General features: G+C 36.3%; 1 protein-coding gene across 5 annotated transcripts in view; it reads left to right on the top strand.

Moving 5' to 3' along the window:
- Positions 1-27,214, top strand: part of ROBO1 (roundabout guidance receptor 1) — a 740,348-nt gene that overhangs the window by 446,322 nt on the left and 266,812 nt on the right. For all 5 annotated transcript variants that reach the window (XM_054202528.1, XM_054202509.1, XM_054202519.1 and 2 more), the window contains one exon: positions 22,481-22,807. In XM_054202528.1, coding sequence (XP_054058503.1) covers positions 22,481-22,807 — 327 coding nt within the window. The remainder of the gene's footprint in view (positions 1-22,480; positions 22,808-27,214) is intronic.

Raw genomic sequence — 27,214 nt, 5'->3', positions numbered from 1 at the left:
ATTATTTTAGTAACTCTTTTTTCTTCTCACTGGACTAAGATATCCTTACCACAGTGATAAAACATAATGAAAATAGTTGAGATTTTTCCATCTTACTTTTTTTACTTTGAAACAGTCTTAAGGAGTAAACCTTGTAAGCAGAGATTATATTAGTTTCTAAAGATAAGCTCTTTCTCCCCTTCCTTGCGTTCTAGGAAATGAAAACACTTTGTCATGGGAATAGACTTCAAAGTTAAATGTGTAAATTTGATAAATAAAATCATGCAAAAATCATTAAATACTTGTTAGAACAATCAAGTCAGAGGCTCCATATGGCAAATGGTTTTGGTGTATTCATATTTCAGTAAGTCTCAGAATTGAGAGGGAACTGGATTTGGGAACAGGTAACACGACTAATGTAGTAGAACATGAGTTTTCAGTTCCAACAAAATTCAGGGTAGATATCTGAAATTTTATAGTATTTTTGAACAGGTATATTAACAGACAGATATTGGTTGATTGTCAGTTTAAGTCTGTCATAAGTCTTAGTTTTCTCTATATTGCTTTTTTATCATTGATTTTTTTTTTTCTGATACTGGAATACAGACACTTGTGTCTTGGGCAGCTTTCTTCACTTATATTGTCTTGTCTTTTCTCCAGAGGCTTTTTGTACAAAGGGAATAAATCCTACTGAATTATTTTATTGTATCCTGAACATAAACATAGTGTTCTTAATACATTTAAGTAGTAGAGTTTACTACATAATAAGGAATGTTTCTTAAAGAAAATACGTAATTATATTGCTTACTACATCGGTGTAATTCTGTTCTAGCTACGGAGCACTGAATTATTATTTACTGGATCATTAAATCCCCAACTCAAAGACAATTCATTGTCCTAAGTAAGGTAAAAGGGTCTATTTCTTCCTTCCCAAATCTTTGTTGTCTGGAACAGGTTAATCGTTTCACCTATCCCAGCGAAGGAATTTGTAATAAGATAAACTGCCATATTCTATATTCAGGATACCTAGTTACTTAGTTTGAAATAGATTCATCCTTGCGTAACATAGGAATATTGGCCTGTCATGATTTTATTTTTTTTTTTACCAAACACATTCATCCTTCTCATGAATAGCCAATAATTTTGACAATTTTCAGGAACTCCTTTTAGATGGGCCTTTAATCCTCTACTACTGCCTGTCTCCATCATTACAAATACAAATTTAGGCATGCCAGAGGAGGGGGGGAAAGTCTTCTCTGAGACAATATTCATCCTTAAACAAAAAATGTTGTCCTAGAGTGTTATTAAAATAAGGAAGTTTATACATAATTAGAAAAAAACCCCTGTATAGTCTTTCGTCTGTGTATTTAAACAGCCCGTTATAATTTGGGAAGCTTCAGATAGGAAAATGTTGTTTATAAAATGTATTTTCTGTTCCATTAGAATAGAAAATGCTATTTTAAACATATAATGACAAGCAATTCATTGCCCCTCCCATCCATATTTCCAAGAACTTTTGTTTCCCTCCACATCTGTCATTTGAGACACTAACTGGAACATCACTATGGTAAAGCTACAGTCTCTTTAGGAAATGACACTTGTCCCCCTGCATCCACACCCTCTCCTCTTATCTCTCTACCTTGCTTGAGTCCGCTGTGTGAACGCAAGGCCATGTTGCCCCTATTCCTTCTCTTTCCAGAAGGGAAGTACTGGTCCACAGCATAAAACTCTGTGAGTGAATTCAAATTTTACATAACATACTGGTTACAGCAGTATTGCTCTAACCTTTTGTATAAATGGCATGAAATGGCAGGAGCTTGGCCAGGTTGTGACACTCCAGTAGAAAGCATTTTATTTTTCAGGTAAAGATAGCTGATTCAAATAAAAAGCCTGGAATTAAGTTTTATAAGACCAATGAAGAAAGTCACAGCGTAGTATTTTACAAATTGTTTATAGCACTAGTCTTAAAATACAGCATGACAAGTGGATTCCACCTTTTTGGGTTAAGATCCTATGTAAATACCAAAAAAAAATCTGTATCTGTACACCATTAAAATGAAATTTAATGGAAACTAGTGTAAAGGTGATGATGGTTTCACGTTATCTATATGGTTCCATCATATCAAACTAGAACCTCTTAAAACAGCCGCAGGTGGGGTGATAGTGGCTTGCAGCTTGCAGTTTAGGATCCATCTTCAAGGAAAGACCGAAGATGGGCTTCTTTTCTAAAGACAGATAGTAGCGGAAAGGACTTCTGGAGCTTTGTGTCACTGATACTTTAAATAATGTATGTTCTCCATAGGTATGTATTGTTCGGTCAGACTTAGATCTTACAAGCAGGCTAGGGTCTCACTGACTTCCTTGATCTGAACGTGACTGTGTACTCGCATCCAGGAGCCATTGCCTGTCTTCAAGTGAGTCATAGGGATTTTTTGAGAAATGCTTTCCCTTCTAGCCCAGTAACAAAAAGAGGGGGAAAAAGTTTTTGAAGATACATTTGCCATGCCAGTGGAGGTGTAGTTAGAACCAATGAATCTTTTATAATTAAAACAGCAACTGTATGACTCAGATGTTGTGCTAGGCAGATGGAATGCTTTGTTGTGGGTAATTAAATTACAATTCTTCTGCTCTTAGATCTTGACCATTTTCCAAGGAGTTTTCCCATCGTATGCATTACCTGTGATAAGACCAACTTTGTCTTCGTTTGGCTTATCCATTGCTTTTTCACATGGGTAAAAACCAAGATTACTGGAACTACATGTCTGTCCTCTGTGAGGATAGATATTTTATGTTAAGCATCTGCCTCCACCTTAAAAGAACAGGATTCAACTATTGCTTCTTTCAGTTGCATTTCTTATTGGAGAAATAAAGTAGGGTAGTGTGATAGACTGACTTTCTGAATGTTCTAAGTATTTCTGAGAATCAAAGTGAATTTTGAGCTCCTTGCCACCAAAGTGCTATTTAATGTTACTGCTACAGATTACTTTAATCAGTGAACCAAGAATGAGGAAGAGAATAACCCTAGGAATGTGTGTTTTTAACCTATGTTTAATTTCTACTAGAGTATTATTATTTTACATATACTTGTTGAACTTAGCCAGATGCATGCCATTTAATAGCTTATGCGTAATTTTGCATAAATACAAAGTTGACTTTGTTCCAAATGCATTTAGCTATTCTATCAAATTCTAGGTATCTTTAACCTGTCAGGTCCTATGAAAATACATTGTGTTACAATGATAATATTTTAATTCCGAGATCTTTTGGGGTTCTCCTCCCCTCCTGCAAGACTTTCTCTTGGTAGAAGCTAACCAACTTGGTTTTGAGGTTTGTGAAGGATTCTGAAATTCATATGTTTTCTGTTAAGAATTCCTCATTTGTATCTGTTGGCATCAAACATTTCTGGAATGTAAATTAAGAGAATTAAACCAGATAGATACATTTCAAATTAAAGCATTTAAGAATTAAGATTTGATTACTTAAAATGTTAGATCAAATTAGGAGGAAGTAGAGACCCTGCAATAGGGGAGGGAGGAGGATAAGCAACCGTGACTTCCAATTTTAAATGGTGTATCAGTGAGAAAACAGCACTAGGTGTTGTCAGTTCTGAGAAGAAAGCAGAAGCAAAGACGTGGAAGGACTTTGACAGGAAAGCCATTAGGTCTTAGCTTTTCACCTGTTAGGGCCAGCTGTCCCATATGGAGTTTTGGTTTAAGTCCATTTCTACTATAGTCTGTAAAACTGCAGCAGAAACTGCAAACTCTCAGACATTAAGAGGAGCGTAATGTTATGTGGGAAAAAGTGTCGTGTATCGGAAAGTTGAACTAAAGTCTTAATGTACTTTTTTTGTGGTTATATTGAGTTTTTAAGTGGCATTCTACAAACCCATCACTATACTGCTGCTGCCAAAGTGACTAATAGATCTATTGACACCATCTGTCTAAGGAATCCACAGCCGCTCTGTTGAAATCTGGTTCCATTTTCAATAGAAAATCATTCTTACACAAGGAATTATTCCTGTGTTCCTCTCTTCTTAATCTTCTGCTCCCTCTCCCCTCCCTCCCCCTCAGTGGTGATTCATACTGGAATTTCCCACAACTTCCCCCCCATTCCTCCCCCCTGGAACTTCCTCTTGCACATACAGTACACTTCTCTGTTGATTCTCCAGTATTATATGGTATGTTGGCACCTTTTATCACAGTATAGAAGCTGTAGGGCAATCTGGACAGAAATAAAACATCAGAAGCTCATTTTGCGGATAATTCTCTTAAATTGTTTTGTTCTTTTGGAAACTATTTGATGTATATAGATAACATTTTTAGAAATGAACTGTTGGTGCATTAACCATACGTAATAGTATGTCTTCTGAAATACTTCTGTTTGGCGATAGAAATACCTATTTCTACAAGGTGGAGTTAAATTGTACTTAATATTTAGAATGTACGTTTCTTAAAAATCAGTCTCGTTGAGTAGTATGAGGGTGTTTGGGAGGAGGAAAGCGTGCCTGGGTTGATCTGCAGTGTTCCAGTAGTAACTAACACTGCTCAGTCTGCCGTGGTTGGCAGAAGCAGCATGATGCTCTAGGCAAATTTTGTTGCTAACGGTGATGATTTAGAAGGACAATTATATACATTTATGTTAAAATATAGACTTCTGTAAAGAAGATGTTCTGAAGCATGGTGGAGTTCTAACTTGTGGCTCACTGAGCCGTTCACCAGTATCCACGAAGTGAAAATAGTAAGGTCAGTCTCCAGAGCAATAGTGATTGCTTGTGCTTGTTGCAAGTTCTGGCAAGTCAAAGCAAAAGTTGTAGTTTGTAAATGAGGGCCTAGTGAGAGGAGAGAATAACTTTATCATGAGTTGATTGGAGGAGTTTCATTTAAAAACAAAACAAAAAACAAACAAACAAACAAAAAACCCCAAAATAACCCAAAAACAACACTAGGTAAATAAAGATCCAAGTTGGACCAACTGTGAGCAATGGCAGTGCGCTGATGGTGCCATTGCAAGTGCTACAGATTCTGGGAAGGAGAGCTAACTTCTCTCAGGTAGTGACTTCAGGTTAGTTCTTCATAATGAACAGGTTTCTTCTGTTTGGCTGATGTTTGTTTCTTACTTTTGTAATGTTTAACTTGGGTTGATATTAAACAATCTGAGTCTTTAAGTTATAAAGGCAATACTAATGATGTAGGTACTTTCTCAATTGAACCGAGACACCTGACCCATGTAATTTAATGGTATTTAGAAATCTTATGTTCATCTGCTTACAAGTTCTGCAAGATTATACTTAGAATCCAAGTATAACAAGAGTTTAGTAGTGCTTTACTCTACTCAACAAGTGTGTTCTAACCATATGAATGTCATTTGCAGTAAATTGTTTGGAAATAGCTGCCATTTGTGTCCATTGAGTTTCTTCAGAGATCACAGAGAAAGAATCAAACTATAAATTCTTTCTAGGTTTCCTGCACTGGTCGTCTTCATGATAATGCTGTAGTATACCAAGATTCTTGTTCTCGTGTCCTGGACGATCAGGTGACCTGCTGTTTCTGTAGGAGTTTGTGGGTTTTTCTTCTTTCTTTGACAGATTTGAAGGGCAGGGGAAAGTAACTGTACCCTGCTAAATTTACTCATTTTTGGCACTAAAATTAGCTATTGGTCTCAATTATGGGAGCAATATGAGGACATAATAGATGTCTTCCTAATTTTATCTTTCAGCTTTTACATCTGTTTGTATAAACACACCATTCATTGCAGACACCTGTAATGAAAAATGTATGGGCCACAGCTGTCAGGCACTGCTTTTGGTTCTGCAGACCTGGGCGCGTCCTATAACAGTTATGTTGGGAGCATTCTGGGGGAGAAATTGGGGTGTCTGTGTTTTTTTTGTTGTTTTTTTTTTTTCTTTTTGAAAACATAACGATTTTTCATAATGAATAAAAATCTATTGTAAGATAACTTACAAATCCGTAGCATACAGGACCTGATGCATTGCAGAGGAAAAAAATCTGGTTTTGGTTCACAGAAGGGTGTTTTCTTTGTTGTTAGTCTCACATCCAGTTGTTTAGAAGCAGTTACAAGAATATCCTGACTTTTTAAATATGGCTTTGCAGTATTCATTCATCGCTTTCGCTGAAACCTTATCACAAGCAAAAGTGATCCCACAGATCACAGATACTGAAAAGTCTTCAAACTCGTACTGAAAAAGAACTGAATGTTTGAAAATTTAACAAATTACTTATTATTACACTTTTTATTTAATATTATCTTGAACATCACACCGTATTACTTTGAATGCAATATAGCTTTGAACTTTCTTTAAAGTATAACTTAGAGTTCTGTCAGTATTATATAGATTTTTATAAAGTATCCATAATAATTTGTCAAGTTCAAATGCATTTTCTTTCATACTTTTTCTTCATTTATTTCTCTTTCATGAAATGGTGTCTTCAAAATATCTTCATATGCAAGACAGAAAAATCTGTCACCTGTATGCAGCAATTTGTTGACCTTAAAAATAGAAAAGGAGGAGGTACAAGCAACATATTAAGGCTTTTTTTTAAAGGATTCCCGGATGTGAATATGTAGCTGTTCTTTTTTAGCTGTGAGAAGAAATCTTCTATCTTGAGAATAGCACCTTTTTTTGTAAAATTATAATGCCATCTGATCATATTTTGATTGAAAGCTCAACTTAAAAACGTATTTACTTGGAGGAAATGGGCAAGCCAGCTTTCCTGTTTTAACTAAGTTATATTTTATTTTAAAAACGTTTATCTTCTAATGATTTATAGCATTGTTAAGTTGCATGGATTAATATTTGATTCAGAGTAGTTTCTAGGAGTGTATTATCTTTTCCACGTTGGCAGCAACGCACTATTTACCGATAGAATTTTGTCTGCCCCTGCAGAATGTTTTCACCAGTAGTTATGAAGAGAGTTCTGTCTCAGTGGAGAGCCAGCGTGCTGTAGAGTGAGTGATAGCTATTCATAAGGAAGGGAGTCTTCTTAATGGAATCAAAAAAACCCCAAGTAAGACTGTACGTTAGTGAAGGAGAGCAGGTAAATTGTTGCTTGGAGAGGGGGAGGGGACTGCAATGGCAATACTAATAAGCATGTAGGGCGTTCGGCACTTGCATTCACAGCAGTGTTTTGTGGAGATGGCCTCTTTAGCATTTGTCTTTTTACTTCCCGTCCCCTGCTAATTCATTCTTGTCATCGTGAGAGCTTTTAACATAAAAGTAACGATTTTTAGTAATTCATTCTGGGCTTTATGACAGCATTAACAGGAAAATGGGGAATTTTCCTCCTGAAATATGCCAAGAAAGGTTTTTATCAAGGTCAGGGATGATCTGTACTATGGCTTGATTCTGCATGTTTGCATGAGTATTCCTTTTGCAATTAATCACTGAGGTTATTTACTTAAACTAGGATGAAAGATATTTTTTGGATCTGTTGTTTTACTTCACAACAGTGGTTAAGCTTGTGTTTTGTTTTAGAGTTATAATTATGGTGATACGTGAGAGAGACTATAGTCTGTGTTGGCCCGTCAAACTCCGGCTTTTCATGGAAGAAAATAACGTAGTTAATGAGCATATATAAGTGAGGCTGAAGAATTGTAATTCTGTATTTGTGTGGTTTTTTTTTTTGTTAAAGATGGAATTTCGAAGAATTATAACATGTCATTTTATCAAGGTCAAGGACAGAGAGATCTCTTGTATTTAGTAAGTGCGGGACAGAAAACTATACTTCATACCTGAGTTTCCTTTAGTCAGCCTTGCTTAAAGAAAGACAGGCTATAAGAAGGATGGGATGAGGTATTTGAGATACACTATTTACTTAAATACGCATGCAGCATACTCAATATATACATCTTCCTGTTTTATCATTTGCTTTATTGCTTCTAGTCATCTTCACACAATATTACTTTCTCAGAGCTCAGTCAGTGAAACCTGGATGAATTTAGCTGTTGGTAAAAGCTTGCCGAGGTAGCCTGTTTGATTTGGCATGTATGCAGACACACCCTAATAAGGGCTCTAAAGGGATCTAAAGTAAAAACCAACCAAACAAAAACCCTCTACAATCTTTTCTCAGGAGTATATTAAGTTTTCCATTTTTCAGCTTTAAGGATTTAGGCACTCAAATACCATTGAAATACAATGGGACTTAGTACTTCGTGGAACTTTTTATTACCTAAATTTGTAAACGGATCATTTCAGAGTAGGCCCGTGCGTACCTTTATTTTCATGTCTTTAGAAAATAGTACTTTTAATGGGATTACAAATGCCCAGACAATGATGACAGTTACTTTAATTGGTAAGAACAGACATGTCGAGGGTCTTTTGCATTTTTAATATTAAGTGAATTTCAGGCTGTGTGTATAAGGTGTATAGAACGATAGCCTGAATGTATATTATTTAGTATATTCAATTTATGTCATCAGAAGAAAAGACTGTTAAATAAATGCTCTGTGGATTTTTCTAGTTTCAGAGCGCTCTAGTCCTGCATGTGAAAAAAAGTCTGTTTGATTTTTTTGTTTAATTATTTTTTTGTACCTGATTGAAAAACGTATCAGAGAAGACTGAGTTTCAAAGTAATTTAGGAACTCAACATTTTATCCTATGTTATCAATTTATCTCCAAGTAAGATGTTCTTCCATTTACAGGTTTCTAGTAGCTAAGCATTTGTAAAAGAGTTGATTTCTGTTCATGTAAATAATACAAGGTCAAAGCTACAGTAGCTGGGCTTTAACTCAATCCCCCGTGCCTGCCTTCGTCAGTTAACAGATGACTTTCTGGAGAATTACAAGTGCAAACATTGGACTTTCTTGTCTCATTGATAATGAATGCTGCATGGTCAATTAAGAACTAATACAGCAACTAGATGAAAAATGGTCCTCTAAGCAAGAGAAAGGCAGAGGTTTTATTTTCATTCTTAAATGATAGATATAAGAAGTTTTCAGCTTTGGCTCAGACTCTTCTGGCGTTTTAAATAGAAATCTCTCATGAGAAGACTTCTATAACATCGTTGCTAATTCATCATCTTTTTTAATCAAAAGCATCTTATTCTTGTTTTTAAAAGCGGTATGATGTCTTGCTATGTTGGGAAAACCTGCTTAATATGCCAAATATCTTTGCATAGGAAAGCAAGCTACCTAACAAAGCAGTTGTGAAATCATAATGTTGTCTTGTAAGAACAGTTGTTTGATTGCACAGATGACAACTATGTTGAGTATTATTTTTTTAACCAATAATTAAATACTGATATTAAAAGAAAAAAAAAAAAACAAACCACAAACCCACCCAGCGTGTTACCGTTAAGCAGTTAAGCTTTGTGAATCTGTGTTGTCAGCTCAATTGTTTCTTGTTTCTGCTGTGACTTGTGATTTCTGGGTATTCTGAAAAGTGCTTCTTGATCCTTTTAGTGTCATAGCATTGATAAATGGCACTAAAACCAGCCTGGAACTGCTATTTGAGATAACGGAAAAAAACAAGTTTTGATAACTTTGATTAGATTCAGCACCTAACACGCTGATTTCAGGTTTCTGGTTTAGTTCTCCATTATTTATATTAGTATTTAAATAATACTACGCAGATGTTAGTAGATTGGGCTGATAGCAGTTTCCATGAATGGGTGGATACATATCTGCTTCTCTTCTAGAGCTGAAATAAATACCCAGGTTAAAGTTAGGATCTAAAAGGGACGTGGCTACCTGAAGTGGAACCATAGCTGAAACTGCTATTCCGAAATCTCCATCATCTATTTCCTAATCACAGGGAACCCTAAATGCTGCCAGATGAATTCCCTGCTCGCTGGCCCAACTTTCTGTGCCCTTCTTCATGCCTACAGCTCTTCCTATTAAAGACAGTCAGTCCACTAACGTTATGTAAATCTCTGTCTCAGACCTACTAGATCGGGTTTCATAAATAAGTCACAATTGCCGCCTTCTAAAATTGGTGATGTAACTGCTTTATGTAAAATTGATAAATAGCTTTTGGAGTGGAGACTTGGTCCTGGGACTTCTCCATCTGCTGGGACCTCTCTAATTGCTGATACAGATGGGGCCCCTTATCACCTTCCTCACATGCTTTTCAGAAGGAACTGTTCTTGTGTGGTTTTGAAAGAAAGGGCATAAACACTCCGAAGACACCTGAAGTCTGTGGACTGGTTGTTCCAGGTGGAAGGAGGTGACTAATATCCCATTACTAAAGTGGCAAGGCATGAAGAAACAAGAAATCTGACTTGGGCTTGGTTAGGCAATTTCACACCGTCTAGGCTAATCCTATGTCATTTTCTGCTTAGAATATTAAAAAAAAATGTATTTTATATTGGGTTATTCTGTCGTCCTCTGCACTCCGCAGGGGTTACAGGTACCTAACAGAAAATGTCGATTATTTTTTTTGTTTGGTTGGTTGTCTTGGTTTTTATGTTACTAAACTGCAAAGGCCAAGCACTTGGTATTTACATATAGTGGTTTCACTTAGGGGGATATCCAGAGAGGACCTTGAGTGGCTTCTTACCACATCACTCCATCGCTCTTAAGCTGAAAGAGGAACACAGGATTGAGTGGCACACAATCTTTGTTGAAAGCTTTGAGCTCTCCTTGAAGCCCAGTTCATTTTTTCCTAATAATAAAACATGGGATTTAGGCTGAAATAGTTTAGAGACCTTTTCCTTCCCTTATTCTGAGTCTTATACATGAGGTTTCCTTTCTTAATTTATTTTTCATTAGATTACAATTTTCAAAGTTGATGAGTTAACTGAATTGCTCTTTTTATGGTAACATTTGTCAATGCTGATGGTGTGCTCTGTTGAAAGATTTACGCAGTTGATGCAAATAAGGACTCCCTAGTCTTTCCCCAGTGTTTCCTTTTTAACAGTCTTGAAAGTGAGCTGTTTACCACTGTCCTGATGAATCAAATAGTGTTGAATCTGTCCTATGTAGCTTGACTATTTATAATTCATTTATGTTTATAAATTCCTGTAGTTACTACAGCATGGTGTTCCTAATGCAGATATGCTAGCTTATAAATACTTGGAGCAATCACAAAATTATAGAACAAATTAAGAGGAGAATTCCTAAGTCATGCATAGAGGACTGACAATTTGTGGTTCGATCTCTCAAGAAAAGACACATTCGTTTTCAATAGACCTTTTTTAGCACTGCTTAGCTTTTGCTTTTAATCAAAACTCTGAGGGAGAATTTCCTGTTCATTTAAAATAAGAATTTGAAATAAGGACAGACTCATTGTCATTAAAAATTCCTTTAAACTGATACATGTGCCATAATGCCTACTAATTAGTCATATAATGGTATATTAGGGAATAAAAAGATTGAGATGAGGGCTTTACCTGCAGAGAAGGGACAACTGATACACGTTAATCAATTTAAACCCCTAACCATGCGTTTAATTCTCAGCCCTTGCAAAGGGTAGCGGTGAGCAGCTGTGAGCCTCAAGGCCTAGTGGTTCTGTCTAATTAGTCCCACTGAAGGCTTTCAGCCTATTCAGGAAGCCTTAATTTCGGTTGAGGGGTTTTGTTTCAAATAGCTGTTTACATAAAGTGGAGAAGTCCGTATATTGGTTGCCTTTTAGCGTTTAGAAACTATGCCGTACTTATATTCATGATACAAAAAGGCAATTTAGCCTTGAAAACCCTGTTGCAAAAAAGCCTGCTTAAAACCTTGGATAGTCCTTTGCAAGTATGAAAATACAAAAAACCCTCTAGTTCCTTGCATCCACCTTTCAAGTCATGGTTGATAGCCTAACTTTGCTGTAACAGAGATGGATGTAGCTACTTGAACAGCTAAGTTTCTAGTGAGATTAATGTTAGGTGTTGGCGGTAAAGGTCGCAGCCTACTTTTATCCTTCTGGAGGGATTGAGCAAGTTCTGCATGGAGTAGCCATGGGAGGAGGGAAGGAGGGAAGCAGGGGGTAGAGGTCCACTAGTGGACTAAAACTAGTCCACATTGTAATAAATTAGAGAGAAACGTGCAAACTTAGTGAACATGTAGCTTCCATGCATATTAAGAAATATTTCCATAACTGAGTAGTAGAAGATGAGATACTTATATTCATGTAAAGAAAAAATTTTAATCTTAAATACAAGTAGCCTTTTTTCCCTCACCATTTTTACATCCTTGTAAAATGCAGTTTGATTTGTTGGAAGGAAAACTTTAATAATATATCATACCTTAAAGTCTTACAAGACTTGAGAAAAACAGCTTTCCTTTGCTGAAGGAGCATACTTAGTTGAATTCTTTGAATCTAGCTGCCCATTTTTTATAGGTTGTTACTGTTCTTTTTCCATTTGCCTCTCTACATGGCTATCTTAACTTATGAAACAAGCCTTGTGTAGAGAAGTAATGTGTTTTATTAGATCTACTGATAAAGTTGCAAGAAAGATGGATAATATTTCTGGGCTCACAGACTCCTCTAACACTTATTAATTCCTGGCATAACCTATTTTTCTTTACTGTTTGAACCCTTCCCTGTGACATAGTGATTGCTGCTAGAAATAATAATAATGATGATGTCTTTCTCTTGTTTTCAAACAGCTATTCTCCTTAACAATTTTGAGGCTTCATCATCATTTGCATTTATATGTGTAAACCATACAAACCTCTGCCTGCTTGCCTGTGGTGGTGTTGTATTATGCATTGTAATATTTTTCAAAAAATACAGCTCTATTGCTCTCATTTTCACTTACTGTTTGTTTTTTTTTTAATATTTCTTGTGCAGCTCTGCAGAACTCTTGAGAGCTGTTTCTCTTCCCTTGCTTGCTGCTTGCATTTATCTCTGCTACTTTTGACTCAGCCTCATGATTATGTGTCTTTCTCTTACCTCTCCCCTCTCGTTCCTTTTCCCATTTTTCACCTCTGAATATTGATTTCTGTTTCTCTGTCAGCACTCTGATCCCTTCACCGTAACCCCTTATAATAGTAATTCAAAAGCTAGTTGTTAAAGTAGCTGTTAAAATACAACTATAAAATAATTAAAATAATTTAAAAATGTCAAATAAACCCCACACTCTTGACTCTTTTAATCAAATAATTATATATTTTTAAACTTTTTCTCATACTGTTAATGATGTTCTTCACTCCTTAATTCTCATCCTCGGCAACCATAAGCTACTGCCTTTCTGGAACCTTTTTTTCATTCCATTATAAGCTTCAGTAGGCAGTCATCAGCATTTTTTGTTTATCTGTAAAATTCTCGCATTTAGCATGCTATGTAAAGTATAAACATGGTCTTCATTAATGTTCTGTCTATGTCAGAATTTGCTTTTAAGGTTGAAAATTGACTGAGGTGGGCTGCATTCCTCTAGGGATTTGTTACTAATCCGTTAAAAGGCCATTTCAAATATTTTGTTTTCTGAAAGTATAAATGACTCCAGACAATTATCCTTAAAATTGTGGTTCAATACTTTTTCTTGAAGAAGTTAACTCGCCTAAAACCAGTACTATTTAATTTATCTTCCTTGAGTGTGCCTATCTTATAGGACATCTCAAAAGCTTTGTTTTAAATTTTTAAGCACATTTCAGGCTGCTGAACACTTAGGCTACAAGTTTTCTTAAGAATTCACTATAATTATTCAGGAAAATAGTCTGTTAACATTTCTTTTTACCATTTCTGTTATCAGTAAAGTTGACTTGATAGAGTATGCTTTTTCTTTTTCTCCCGTTAACTTTATATGGAGAGATGTTAACTATAATTTTCATGCTTGAAGACTGAAGTTAGTGTCTACAGAGAGTGCTTTGAAACTTAAATTCATTTTGAAACTATTTCCTTTGTTTTTTTTTTTTCTTTACTCACATATGTTTTGTAGTATAAAGTGAGGTAGAAACACTAAAAGCCGTGTTGCTAACTGCATTTTATATATATATCTATGTAGCTGCATAGATACTGTAGAACCTTCTTTTATCAAGAAGGCATGCTGTTGTGTTGAGAAAACTGAGAGGTTAGTTCAGCAATCTTCTAGACACTGTAAAGTAAAAATTGAAGTCCTTTCTACTTTTCTCAGTTCCATTTATACCCATCTGTTTCATCTGGCAGAGCGTCAGACTGCTTGCTGGAGGAGCGCCTCCCATAGCAGGTACCATGGTCTGCCTTTCCCTTCATTCTTCCTATGGGTAACATTCAGCTTGTTGGCTGAAACACCTCCCCGTGCTCAGCTATGAGATCATGGAGAAATTTCAATAAGCTGCTTGTTTGTGCATTTCCACTGCGTAAAAGGGTGATGTTTTCTACCACAATCACTTTAACATAGCTTTTACTTACAGTGAACCAATTTTTCTTCTGTATGGGTCTTCAGTGTGTCGGATAACTGAGAAATTTTGCAGCGTGCATTGGTAGAGGAGGAGTATATAGAGCTGAGCAATTCCCTGTGTGGCTTTGTTTCTTGGTATCTTCCGGAGAGCTTTCCTTGTAACATGATTCAAAGTGTGAGAATGCTGGATGCAAAGGTGTAGGTGATCAAGATGACTTAAGGTTCATGTAAGAGTAAATATTAAATGGCAAGCCAGTGGTTCACAGCCAATGAGATACTCTTCCTGGCTGGAATAAACATGATTGAGGACAAGGATCGAAGCTGGAGAGGTGGAGGGCCTGAGAGTCGTCTTTGTTTCCTAATCCTTCACTGCTGAACAGAAAAGCAAGCCCTGGAAATGGCAATTCTGTGGTGACTCATGCCGGACTCTGTTCTCACACTTTGCCATTTACTGTAGTTGGTTTTTCTTAGGTGTGCCAGTGAAGCTGCTGACAACAGATCGGAGCTGTCAGACCTTCCTGTGAGGGAACACTGTCTATCAGGGGAGAAAAGGGCAGCAGTGATTGCTCTGAGCTGTCCCGGATCTTCCTGCCATGTCCCAACTCATCTGTTTAAGCAGTGATTATTTCCACTGTCTTTTCAACTCTGTTATCCACAGAGTTATCTGATTGTCATCAAGTCTATCACTTGAATATTAAAGTATCTGCTTCCCTAGTGGTCTTCCAGTCACTGTTTACTTAAGTTTTACCTAATACAGCCTTTCAATAATCCTTTGCCACCTCTCTTCCTCCATCCAGCCTTTTACACTCTTGACTGCCGTTCCAGGGTCTGTGCAGCTCTCACAATGTTGCAGCCTTCTCTGTGTTCCCCCTGTACCTGTCTGACCCTGCTGCTTCACTCATCCTGCAGTTTAGTACTACCATCTCCAGCCTGTTTGTCATTGCCAGGTTGTCACATCCAAATCTCCAAAGACAAGCTTGCCTTCAGATGCATCTCAGCCATTCTCAGCCTTGCTGTTGTGCTCTTCTCAGTATCATCCCAGTGTAGGAAATATCTCCCAGCATTACTCCAGCCGTTTCAAAGACAAAATGAGTAACGAAGGAGGCTTTATTACTGTTGTGTTTGTTTTTTAATATAGTGTGGTTGCTCACTGGATCATAGTTGACTTTGCATTATTAATGAAAATACTTCTGTAATTTCATTAATGTTTTCTTTAAGGGAGAATACTATTCCCAGCTTACCAGTTCGGTGTGTGATGTTGTAATTTTTATTGAGTGAGGTTTGGTTTCAAAAATCAGTGCTCTAGATACTGCTATCTCAGACTGCTCCAATATCCGCTAAAGTCAGGTGAGATAAATAACTTGCCAGAAAGCAGAACTGAGGGAAAGAAAAACTAAAACTGAGCACTTTCTTACACTGGGAACATTACCTACTGCCTGAGGTTTTATGTAAATGTCAGCCTCTTATATAGCTCAAAATAAATATTATTATTTTAAATTTATATTCTAGCTAATTTAATGAATAACTAGGTCAGGACTTATTTATGCTAACTGGTGGACAAACCAGTAGCATGTGTTCATGTAACAAAGATTGACTGTAAAGCTACATCTCACAAAAATAAATGGTTTGTTCAAGAGCAATTTTAAAGAGTTGTATTTAATTTTGGATTAAGAAACTAAATCATGACTCTTACTGTTGCCGCTTTCAGCTTCTTTGTTAAAAGTGATTATTTCAGAGAGCTAGTCTCTCTTAGCATCTCCTGGGAAATATGCCTAGGTATTAAAACAAAGACTCAGTATCTGTGCAATACAGTACCTACCAATATTTTTATTTTTTTTCATTCCCACTAGGCAGATTATTTAAATAACTATAAGATGCCATACAACTTTCCATAAGTCTTTTTGCCCAAAGATTTATGGCTTTTTTGGACCTAATTATATATGTCCTTTTTTACTGCAGAATAAGGAACAGGAACAAACCATTTAAACCAACATAATGTATGATTTTTTTTTTATTCTTTTCCCTTCTTTATTTAGCTTATTGCTGTAATACTTCAGCTAACTCCCGTTCAGTTGACCAGTGCCTGAGTATTGTGTAGACTGAATATCTACTGTTTCCAATGTTTGGGTTACATCTTCGCTCACTGTAAGAGCCAGGCACAAGATCAGTCTGGATGTGAGGCATTTTTAGTACAGCTCCCATTTAATCTCTTGTTTCAGAGAGACAGACAGACATGGCTTCAAACTCTAGGCTCTCTGTGGTTATTCTAGTGTTTTTTCCAGCCATAAGTGTACAGTAAATTACCGGTTTCTGACATCTCCTGATAGTGTGGTAGCCATGACAGAAATGTAAATGTAGTTCATGTTGTCTTAGCAACATGAAATAATGTTGTCTTTCTAAGTGGGGAAAAATGTTTTGTGGGTGCCTACAACTTAAGTTTACAAGCCATGGCCCACAAAACTTTTTATATTTTATAATCAGACTTTGTCTTTAAAGTGCAACTTGCTTTACCCTAAAATATCCCTCAGTAGCAGAAATAATGAAAAAGAACATTTATTAATAATTTAATCTCTCATTAGGAACAGGAACTCCAATAGCAATTAAAGAACGGAAACAAAAGGATTCCTTGATGTAAGGGTGTAAACTGAAAAAAGAACAACTTCTTTTTCAGGGAACATAACAGTGCTTTCATGGTAGGCATGATCAGTTAGCATTTAGTGCTTTTCTTCTTAGTCCCATCTTGCTCACCTGTTTTCCATTGTGTGCTTAGAAAAAGAGATGGAGATGTTACTCTTCATGGGGAACACGTAGGGGAATTGCAGATGCTACTGATCCAAAGTGAGAGCCTTTCTTGTCACATTTTATAGTATCTCCGTTATTGGAAAGAACTGGACCTATTCCCAGATCAGTATTTGGAACCATTAAACACATCTTAAAATGCATTCCAGTAATGTAGTCCTGGGCGGGCATTAATCAACTGATGTAATAGTGCTGTTACGTTCCAACTGTTCCTTTTTCTCCTTAGTGTACAAATACCGGCTCACTTGCAGGACTGCAACACTTCCATTGCCTGACACTTTTGTTTGTAAAGGTGGCATCCTTTTAAAGTAGTTATGGAAATATTCACAGTTACGACTGTGCAAAGTAATGGCAGGATTTCAGTAAGAAGTGTGACTTTATTATTATTTTTTCTAGACTATATGTTCAGTACGTAGTTGTTAGAGATGAGCAACTGTTGTAAATAAAATCTTGTGCGAAGAACTGCTTTCTGAGTCCAAAGCGATACAATGACCAACACTATTCTCAAATCAGTGTTTTGGAAAAAGCAGTTAAATGCAGCTTTGGCTCGTGTGCTTTATGCCAAAATAGAATTCAAAAGTGAAATTTCTGTTCTTACAGTAGAATGTTTTGGGAAAATCCAAAGCTATAGGCACAGCATTACTGCCTTCATTAATTACTTCATGTCTTTGGTTACAGAGGGAAGACTGCAACACCTGTAAAGGAAATTTAAAAATAGTTGATTTTTAATACTACTCTTGCAGGCTATAAAGCTCAGGAAATCAGATGTTTTATTTAGGCTGAACAAGGGTACTATACTCAGAGTAAGATTATTAAAAAAAAATTGGAGAAGTTGAGAGAAAGAAAGTGAATGGGACAATGATCTCTACAGATCTTTCTTGGCCTGTTTTTTTTCCATGATAATTATTTGTTGTCTGTGAGAACAGGTAAACCAAATAGGTTAGGTTAGCTGCTTTCAGAAAAATACTTTGATTTTTCCTTGTAACGTGATGTGACATTGCTTTTCAGTGTGTGCCTGAAATAATATTCGAAGTCTGCTTGCCTCTTAACTGTGCATGGTTTGGGTCTTCCGCTTTCAAAAAGGATGAACTCAAACTGGAATTTAAGTCGAGGAAAAGGTGAGCAAATCCTTATGAAGGGAAAACCAGATGAGATTAGTTTGTTGATTTCCAACGGCGACAAGAACACAAAATCCAAGAGGATGATAGAAGAGGAAAAGGTTGCAATCTGCATGTCAAAGGAGTAGAATCCCAAGAAGTGTGTGGAGAGATCTGAATTAAAAGGGCAGCTCAAGTACAGGAAGAATGAGATAACGTATTACTTGGAGATATATTTAACCTTAGGATTAGAGAAAGTTTTCTAGCCACTAGAGCAAGAGAGTTATGGAATATCTTTCCAGTTAACATAAACAAACCCACAAAAAAATTCCCCCACTTTCTGAAAAGTTTCTGAAAGAGCTTAAATTACACGTAATGGAAATACTGGGGAATTGGGAACGCTCTTATTTTCTGATAAGTACAATTGTTTGCAAGAATCAGCATTTTACTAATAACTTTGATAGCAGTTAGGCTGGTCACTCAGATCTTATGTTACAATATAAAGTGTTTCAATAAAAGACCGGAGATCTTGTGCTCTGAAAATCAGTGTTAAATGCCATACTCGTGAAATGGAAAAGACATGGAGCCAAGAGTATACTGGCTTTTTGGCTCTCAGCTAAAGTCTGTCATGCAGCATTTTTATAAGTCATAGGATAAATTATTATTTAGAGATATAGATCTTGGGAAATCAGGTTTTCCATATCCCATCTGAGCTGAAGTTTAGATGGACTGTAGGTATGGTCTTGATTTTTAACTGTCTTAGGCTGCACGGTTCAAATTTGAGGCACTTTGTTCCAGTAGCACATAACTTTTTTTGTTTTCCCCCTAAAGGAGAACAGCACAGTGCTTGTACCTCTGATATCAGCAGCTGTCCTCATTAAAATGCATTCCCTGCTATTTTTCAATACGTTATATTTGTATATGCCACCAACAGGAAGCTTTAAGGTGGGGATAAAGGGAGATCTTGACTCTACGAGTTTAGCATTCATCTAATGCTAACTTTCTTTGAACCTTCACATCTGCTTATGTCAGATGTTTGAATTCTTGTAAAAATAGTTGTGGCACAGTCCAAGAAACTGGAAACATGATTTCATATAATTGTTCTTTTAAGTAGCAGCATGAAATAATTAGTATGGCATACTTTAATTGGTGGCATCCTGTTGACTTTTTATGAAAGACTTGAATTATAATAAAAGCAGAGAACACAAGTTGGTTAGTTCCTATAACCCAGTGCTGTCATCTTTGGGTGGGGGGGGAAACAGCTCTGTTGTATATTTAATGGCAGATCCAGCATGTAATAGGTGTTCTGCTTCTATTTTTTTTTTTTTTTTTTTTTTTTAACGAAATACCCCCTTGGGAAGGACTTTTGACAGGAAAATTACAGGATTGGTGCCCACTGTAAGATTTATGCTGATAATTGAAGCTGCTGCTTCTCAATAAAACTTAAATGCAGCTTAAATAACTAGACAAAAAGGAAAGAAAGACTTTCAAAAAAATAAAACTAAAAATGTGTAGATATGTAGAAAGATTATAACTTGGTTGTCAAGGCCATTATACCTCTCAGGCAGTTGTGATTAAATCTGTGGTTAATGCTCACTATGTGCCAGTCAAGTACTTATGCAACTCTTGTCCCTTTCTGCTTTAAGCAATTTTATGAAATTTTCTAGAGAAATACTACTTTTTTTAATCCTAGCATTTTATATAAAAAAAAAAATAATGGACATTTCTGTCATTTTAACTCCTCTAATGTTACCCAGAAATTTAAAAATTATATGAGCATTCCTTCAGTTTCCTGAGGACTTTTCCTCTCCTAAGACTTTTGAGTCTCAGTTTTCAAGAAAGTTTAGAGGTCAGTCTTTAAACTTTCATTCTCTCCAGTACTTGAAGTTAGCGCACAGTCACTTGAATGTTAGTATGGAAAGCGTGCATACAGTATATCTGAAAATGGTAATTCATTTATTCGTGGTCTGGGCCAGACTGACAGAAACAATAGGAGGCTTGTACTATATTGTGTGCTGGTTGACTAGCGTAACCTGTGAAAATACAAGTGTGATTGATACATACCAGCATATGTGCAAACTTTGTTTTTAAATTAACTATCTTTAAAACATTTTTACATTGAGCGTGAATTTTTGTATTTCCAGAGTGACTTATAACAATTGATTTTTAGCTCTCTAATCCTTTGTTCCTGTGCCTTTCCTTGTGAGGTACATAATAAGTGAGTAAAAGTATAAACAAGACAAAGTTTTTTAGCTCTGGGCTTTTTTATCTTGGAAAGAGAGATCTAAAATTGGTCACCCCAATTGTGTGAGCAGCACTATTGCATGAGGGGCTTTTCACAAAAGCTGCAGAGAAGTTCAGGATGAGTAGACACACATGCAGTTTGCAATGACTGAGATGTGCTCTCAAGGCAAACAGCAGTATAGCAGAGGCTTTTTTAGCTACTGCAAAAGATCAGTGCTGGTTGGCATAATTTTTCTTTTCTTGTACTTTTAGCTCTCTCTCACTGGATTCAGCCTGTGCCCTGCCTCTAGGGGGGTGGAACTCAAAATCGCGCTTTAGAGCGATGTGCAGGGCTGAGTTGCACAGTGGTGTGTAGCCAGCAAAAGGATTTGGGAGTTCCCTGGCTTTCCTCTTTATCTGCCTGTACTTTAGTTTTCATGTCTCAGGCAGTTGTTGTAGGTAGAAGTAAATGTAAAATATAATTATTTGTTTGCTTTAGGTGTACTACAAAATCTTGCAATAATGTGAATATCTGTGCAGGAATCAGCAAATTAGAGAAATGAAAAAATAATTCTTATAATTTAGAAATATATTCCTAAATACAATACTACTTATATTATCTTTCCTCAAAGGACTAACAAGTAGGTTTTGCTGTTTGAGTTATTTTGTATTTAATGATCAGTAATGTTCATATAAAACTATCTTCTTTTATTGCATACAGAATGCAAACATATTTCAATGTCGTCAACCAGAGATTTGGGAATGTGTGGTTAGTGCTAGCCAATAAGTGTAACATTTAATTTGAATCAATGATCTTGAGGTGAAGGAAACGTGAAATAAACATTATCTGAAAGTTTGACATTTTAGAATACTTTTATATATATAAAAATGTATATGTAAAAAATACTCATACAAACACATATAGTGTCTATTGAAAACAGAGCTCTCTCTGGGACTCTTCTCTTCTTGTCTTCTTCCCTTTTCCCATACCGATTTATGGTCTATTAACCTGCAGTGAATAGACCTTGTATTCTTTCTGGTGCTTCACAGGTGTTCAAAAAACATGTTATTAATGTTAATAGAAAAATCTTGGCATCAACATTTTTAATAATCAGAAACTAGTGACCCAAGAGACTAATTTTATCCATGACAAAGTTGTATATCAAGCAAGAGAGAAATAAGGAAAATAATAATTCAAAATTGAGTCAGCAGTTCAAAAACTTGAAAGTTTTGGTAGCTGCTTATTACTAATTTGGAATTCTTGGGCATCCAGTTGGTTGCCGTATTCTTCTGTGGTGTATATCTATCCAGAGTATTCTAGTTTGTTTTTCATTCCAGTTATTAGCTTGCAGTTTGAATTAGTTTGAAATTGAATGCTTTTCTAGAAGAGCGTCTTGTTTGCTCTTAACTTTTCTTTTATCCCTGGTACAGTTGTCTCACGTTGTATCAGAGTTCTAGATTGGAGACAGTAAAAAATTTTGTAATCTAAAAAGTTGCTCTGGTTTTCCCTGATACAAGAGGCGCAAGAAGCACTCAGGCACTCCATGCATTTGATACCTGTATGGGACTTCTTAACAAGTGACTAAAAAGGACTGATAGTCCAAGTAAAATAAAGAAACTTCGTGGGTACTGGAGACGTTAGACTGACTTTGCAGGCATTGCATGAATTAATGGGCTTTCCAAAAGGTCAAATGGGGTTGACTATGACTCTGTGTTATGAATTAGAGCAGTACCAGTTTTGCTGGTAGAGATGGTCTGATGTCTGTAGGGTATCTGTAGGATTAGTTTTTCATAATTCTACATATGCATATATGTATAAATTTATATGCATGAGTGGATCAATATAAAAATGGATATGATTTAGGAACACGGTGGTTTAGTTCACTAATAATAGGTTGCCTGTTGAAAAAAAGCTTTTGAATGTATTCACTTGGGAGAACCTTGCACACAATGAAGTGCGTTAAGGCAGAGGTGGGTTTTTTTCCACTTTAAAAATATGTTAATAGCTGTTCTTATTAAATCCTATACTACAGGATAATGGTTAAGTAGTTGTATTGCAAAACATAGTGGCTGTAGCTGGCAGCGATCTCCTAAGAAAGTTTTGTGTTTTTTATCTTGCAGGCTCCCGTCTTCGGCAAGAAGATTTCCCACCTCGAATTGTCGAACACCCTTCTGATCTAATTGTTTCCAAAGGAGAACCGGCAACTTTAAACTGTAAAGCTGAAGGAAGGCCGACCCCCACCATTGAGTGGTACAAGGGGGGGGAAAGAGTGGAAACGGACAAGGATGACCCACGCTCCCACCGCATGCTGCTGCCCAGTGGATCTTTATTTTTCTTACGCATAGTCCATGGGCGCAAGAGTAGGCCAGATGAAGGGGTCTATGTGTGTGTGGCAAGGAATTACCTTGGGGAAGCTGTAAGTCATAATGCATCGCTGGAGGTGGCAAGTAAGTGCATTTCCCGCCCCCCCCCACCCCACTACTCTTTGGTAACAGCCGCTTGCTTTGATGTTATTTGAAGATAAAAAAAATGAGTGTGAGCTGCCTCTGAGGCGTTGACTTAAAAGCAATGGAGGAATTACACGGTTAATTATTACTAATACAGAGATAGGAAAACAGAAAATTAGTCAGAAAGTGGTATCGTATCACTATAGAAATTCAGACACTTTTGTGCATTTTCACTGCTTTTATGCTTACATGAGATTATGATTACTTAATGTTTGTTAGATTTTGTATACTTAATTTCAATTTATAGATGTGTTTTCCTCTCCAGATAACCGTGCAAAATGCACTGTGTAATAAGAGGTAGGATAGCCAGAATTTGATCTAATAGGGTACGTTTTGAAATTGTTGTTGCACAAATAAACACTGCAAAAAAATAATGGCAGATTTAGAAACCCAAAATATTTTTTGTTTCTCTAAAAGAAGTGGCCCACAAATGATCTCTCTAGTTCTAAGTATTTGGCCAACGGAAGGAGCAGTCAAGTATGTTCACATCACTTTGTAGTGCTTATCTCTTCCTGTATGCCCTTTAAACTCAACTTATTTTAAAGGAAGAGGGTGTACATGAAAGGGTTTTAAGCATTTACATGGAGGGCCAAGTGTAGGTCAAAAAATATCAATTTTGGGGTACTGAAGTATGAGACTAAACCTTGCAATTCAGAAGTTAGGTATCTGTTTTAAGTTGTTTGTCTAGGCTTCCTCTGTAATCCGTAGCAATTCATCTGGTGTCGTGTTGAAGAGCTATCTCAGAACTGGGTGAGTCACTGTCTGAAAACACTGATCTCTCTGTTGACTAAACAATTAATGTTGTTAACTAGCTCTGATGAGGCTCCTGACTTTTAGACAAGTTAAATAAATGCCACTGTTGGTGTATGACTCTGGAAGGAGGGCTGGATTTTTCCTAAATCTCACAGCAGGCAAAGGAAATAGACTACAGATTTGTGCATTTACTTGAGCTCTTTCCCTAGTCTTGCTCACATTCACAGAAAATCCCAAGGACTTTCATAATTGTTTTACCAGAAGGATGTCGAGCATCACATATAATACAGTAAATACACATGATTAAGATCTGTGGCCATGCTCTTTCCTTGTTACTGCTTTTTGTGATAAAAGTTACTAGTTTCTGGCTAGCTGGAAGTATGCTTATCAAGTAAATGTATAACCTGTTTAAATTATCTGGTGATTGTTTACTCCCAAATGGTATATTATTGTAGGTGTAATTATGAGTGGGTGTAATGTTTAAGAGATTTAGAGTTTTATCTAATTGCTGTTGTTTACTTTGTAGCACTGCTCATCGATTCTTAAAATGAGTTTTAATGTTCTATCCGTGCAGCAAAGCAGCATGGACAGTTGTGCTTATTTCACGTTCTTTTGCTTTGTGATGTACCTTGAAGTGATGTTTGAAATGCGTGTAGCGTTTCTGTGTCTTCCATAACTTTTTTATCAGAACCAGAAACATGAGGTAGGCTTCAGTGGTTGGTACACTATGGCATCAAGTCAACTGATATATAGTTGCTTAATATGTTTGTCATCCCTGCCTCAAGTCATCTTCATAAGATTACAGTAGAGAGTATAACTGACGGGGTCTGAAGGCAAGATACTGATATCGCCACAAATTTTTTTAGGAGCCTCTAACAACACTCAAGACTAAAAATAAAAAAAATAGCATCTTTTTAAAAGGTTTCAAAGATACACCACTTAACAAAATAGTATATAATTAAATTGTTAATCCAGCTCAAAATTATTGTCATATCAAGGGCTAGTGTCAGAAAATAAACACCAACAATGCTGTAAGGGGTCAAAACCTCACCATCTATATTTGGAAATAAGATTTGTAGGTATAATGGTATACAGTTTTAATTGTATACCAGCAGATTATAGACAAAGAATTTTAAGAGAAAAGGTTATTATTTTAATAGAAAAGCTAGTGATGTGACAGTGCAAAAGAACCAAAACGCTTTAAATAGCACAGAAGAGGTGAGGAATAAGGAAAGAGTTGAAGGCTGATGGAATAAATTTGCATTAAATTCAAAATCTGTGCATTATAGCTGCAACACTATCGTCACTATAGACTGTAGCTACATTCACAGTGGATTGCTGCAAACCAGCAAGCTGTTTTGATTAGCTTCTCAGTACAACCGTTCTGTGCACCACAGCATTTACATTTGTATACGTGCAGTCATAAACAATTGATGTTTTACAAATCTTTATGTTATAGTTTAATTTCTATATGTTTACAGCGTAAAATTGCCTTTATTTGTTTTTCATTTATAAAGGGCAGCAGATAGTTTAGAGTACTTATTTGGTTATATTCTTTGCTGCAAGTTTAACCAAAAAACTTTTGTGAAATGTAGAAAGCAGAAGTGTGTTTTGTACTGTACTTCTAGCTCTTGCTAGAAGAAGTAGCTCCCGTCTGCACCAGTTTGTTTCGTAACATGATAGGGAATTTATCACAAAATTTTCTTCCATCACCTCTTATGGTGACAACTTCAATTAGATGACGTTCCTTCACTGTTCAATGGATGTGTAGATTTGACTTCAGGTTCAGATTAATACTAAAAACAAATTTTCATGTCTGTTATTCCTTCAAGCAGATTTTTTTTTTTTAAGCAGTTCCAATGCTTATCATTGAGGTAGTCCACAAAGAATATGTTGCCTATGTAATAAGGTGGACTACTTTTTTTTAAGTACACTGTGCATAGATTCCGCAGTTGCAAAGAAAGAAATATAGAGGGATTTCAAATCTACAAAAATTTCAGTAGTGCAATATGTAAAAAGCTGTTTTATCTTCTGAAATACATTTATCTTTTAAGAACTTTAAAAATAGCTTTAGATGTGGTAGCCACAATGGGGGAGAGACTAAAATCCTAAGTCATAAAATTGCAGAGAGAGTTTTCCCTCTGCTTTGTTCCTTTCTATTCATCAACCTTTCTTTGGTTATTTGACCGAGGTGTGCATCTCATTTAATCCAAAGGATGCTACAGTTTCTTTCAGTGATGCGTATGTCAGTCGTGATAGTGTAGTCCTCAATGAATACCATCAAATGAGATCTCAATACCATTTGTTATCACCAAATTTAATTAAGTACGTCTCTTTCTTATTCTGTCTCAGCCTCTTGTGGCCTTTCCAGAATGTTTGAAGATCTCATGTGTCTGCTCATGGCATTGAGGTTTTGTTATATCTTCTCCGTAATATTATTTATATAGATATAGATATTTTTTCAGCTGTATTTCCCGCAGTTTCTGTGGTTATTTCCTTGAAACCATGACCCACCCCTGTCCCCAAAGAAACATTAAAAACAAGGTGATGTTTCTTGCTGGTAAAGAGTGATATCTTTCTTAAATATACTAAACCAGTACTTGAACCTCCATGGACTACATTCGGTTTGATTATGTTGCAAGGACTGTAACTTTCTCTAATAAGGTAGCTAGCCACTTGATATTTCAAGAATTAAAATATCTCAGACACTTTAGAGACTAGTAAAACTATTCTAAGCTACGCAGCCCTGTGCAAAGTAGGTTTGTAATTTAATATTACATGACATTTTCTGTGTAATTTAGGTCTGTAAGGTCTTCATATATGGGAAAGATATAAATTTGCATAAATAGGAACTCAACAGAAAGCTGAATTACAAGTCAATTAAATAAAAGAGATGTAACTCCTGTTTAATTGGGGGATGGCTTTTTTTGTAGTTGACTGGTTTCATCTCTATTTGAAATGTCATTCCCCAAAAGATTTCTGAAATGGAGATGTGCTGTATGTGTTCAAACTTTATTTGCAATAGAGCGATAGGGTAGCCCAGAAAGGGTGTGTGATGGGGTAGTCAGATAACAGTCTGTAGTCATCCTTCAGAATTAGGCTGCCACAAATGCATTTGCCTCCATCATTTTGACTTCCTGAACTCAGCCTTTTGATCACCGGAGACCTACTTAAATTAGCTCCATGTTTTGTTTTTGAGGAATGTAACTGGTTTCAGATTACTGCCTACCAGTGACACATTCTCCAGTGGTGAAAGGTCCTAAAGAACGTGAAAAAGGGCATGTCCCTGTCAAAATGGAACTGGGTAAATTCTCTCTATGAATGTCAGCTTTTACAGGTGGGAGCACAAAATGGAACCATGCTTGATCCTCAGAGTAAGGGCTGGAGACTATTTTGGCTATCACATAAACAGTTGGGAAACAAAAATAATTTTTCACAGTACGGAAGCAGAAGCAGTTTTGGAAAAGTGGAAAGTTACCCGTTAGCAGACTGGAAGGTGGCTGTGGCTGCTTCATATGCTTGAATCTTTCAGTATTGTCTGGTGAATGGATGCATCTGGTCAAGACCAAATTCAGTTATTGGTGTGTGATAGTT

The sequence above is a fragment of the Rissa tridactyla genome, chromosome 1 (assembly GCF_028500815.1).
Source record: "Rissa tridactyla isolate bRisTri1 chromosome 1, bRisTri1.patW.cur.20221130, whole genome shotgun sequence".
Lineage (NCBI taxonomy): Eukaryota > Metazoa > Chordata > Aves > Charadriiformes > Laridae > Rissa > Rissa tridactyla.
Note: the sequence above shows the minus strand (reverse complement) of the source record. Positions and strands in the feature narration are given on the sequence as shown.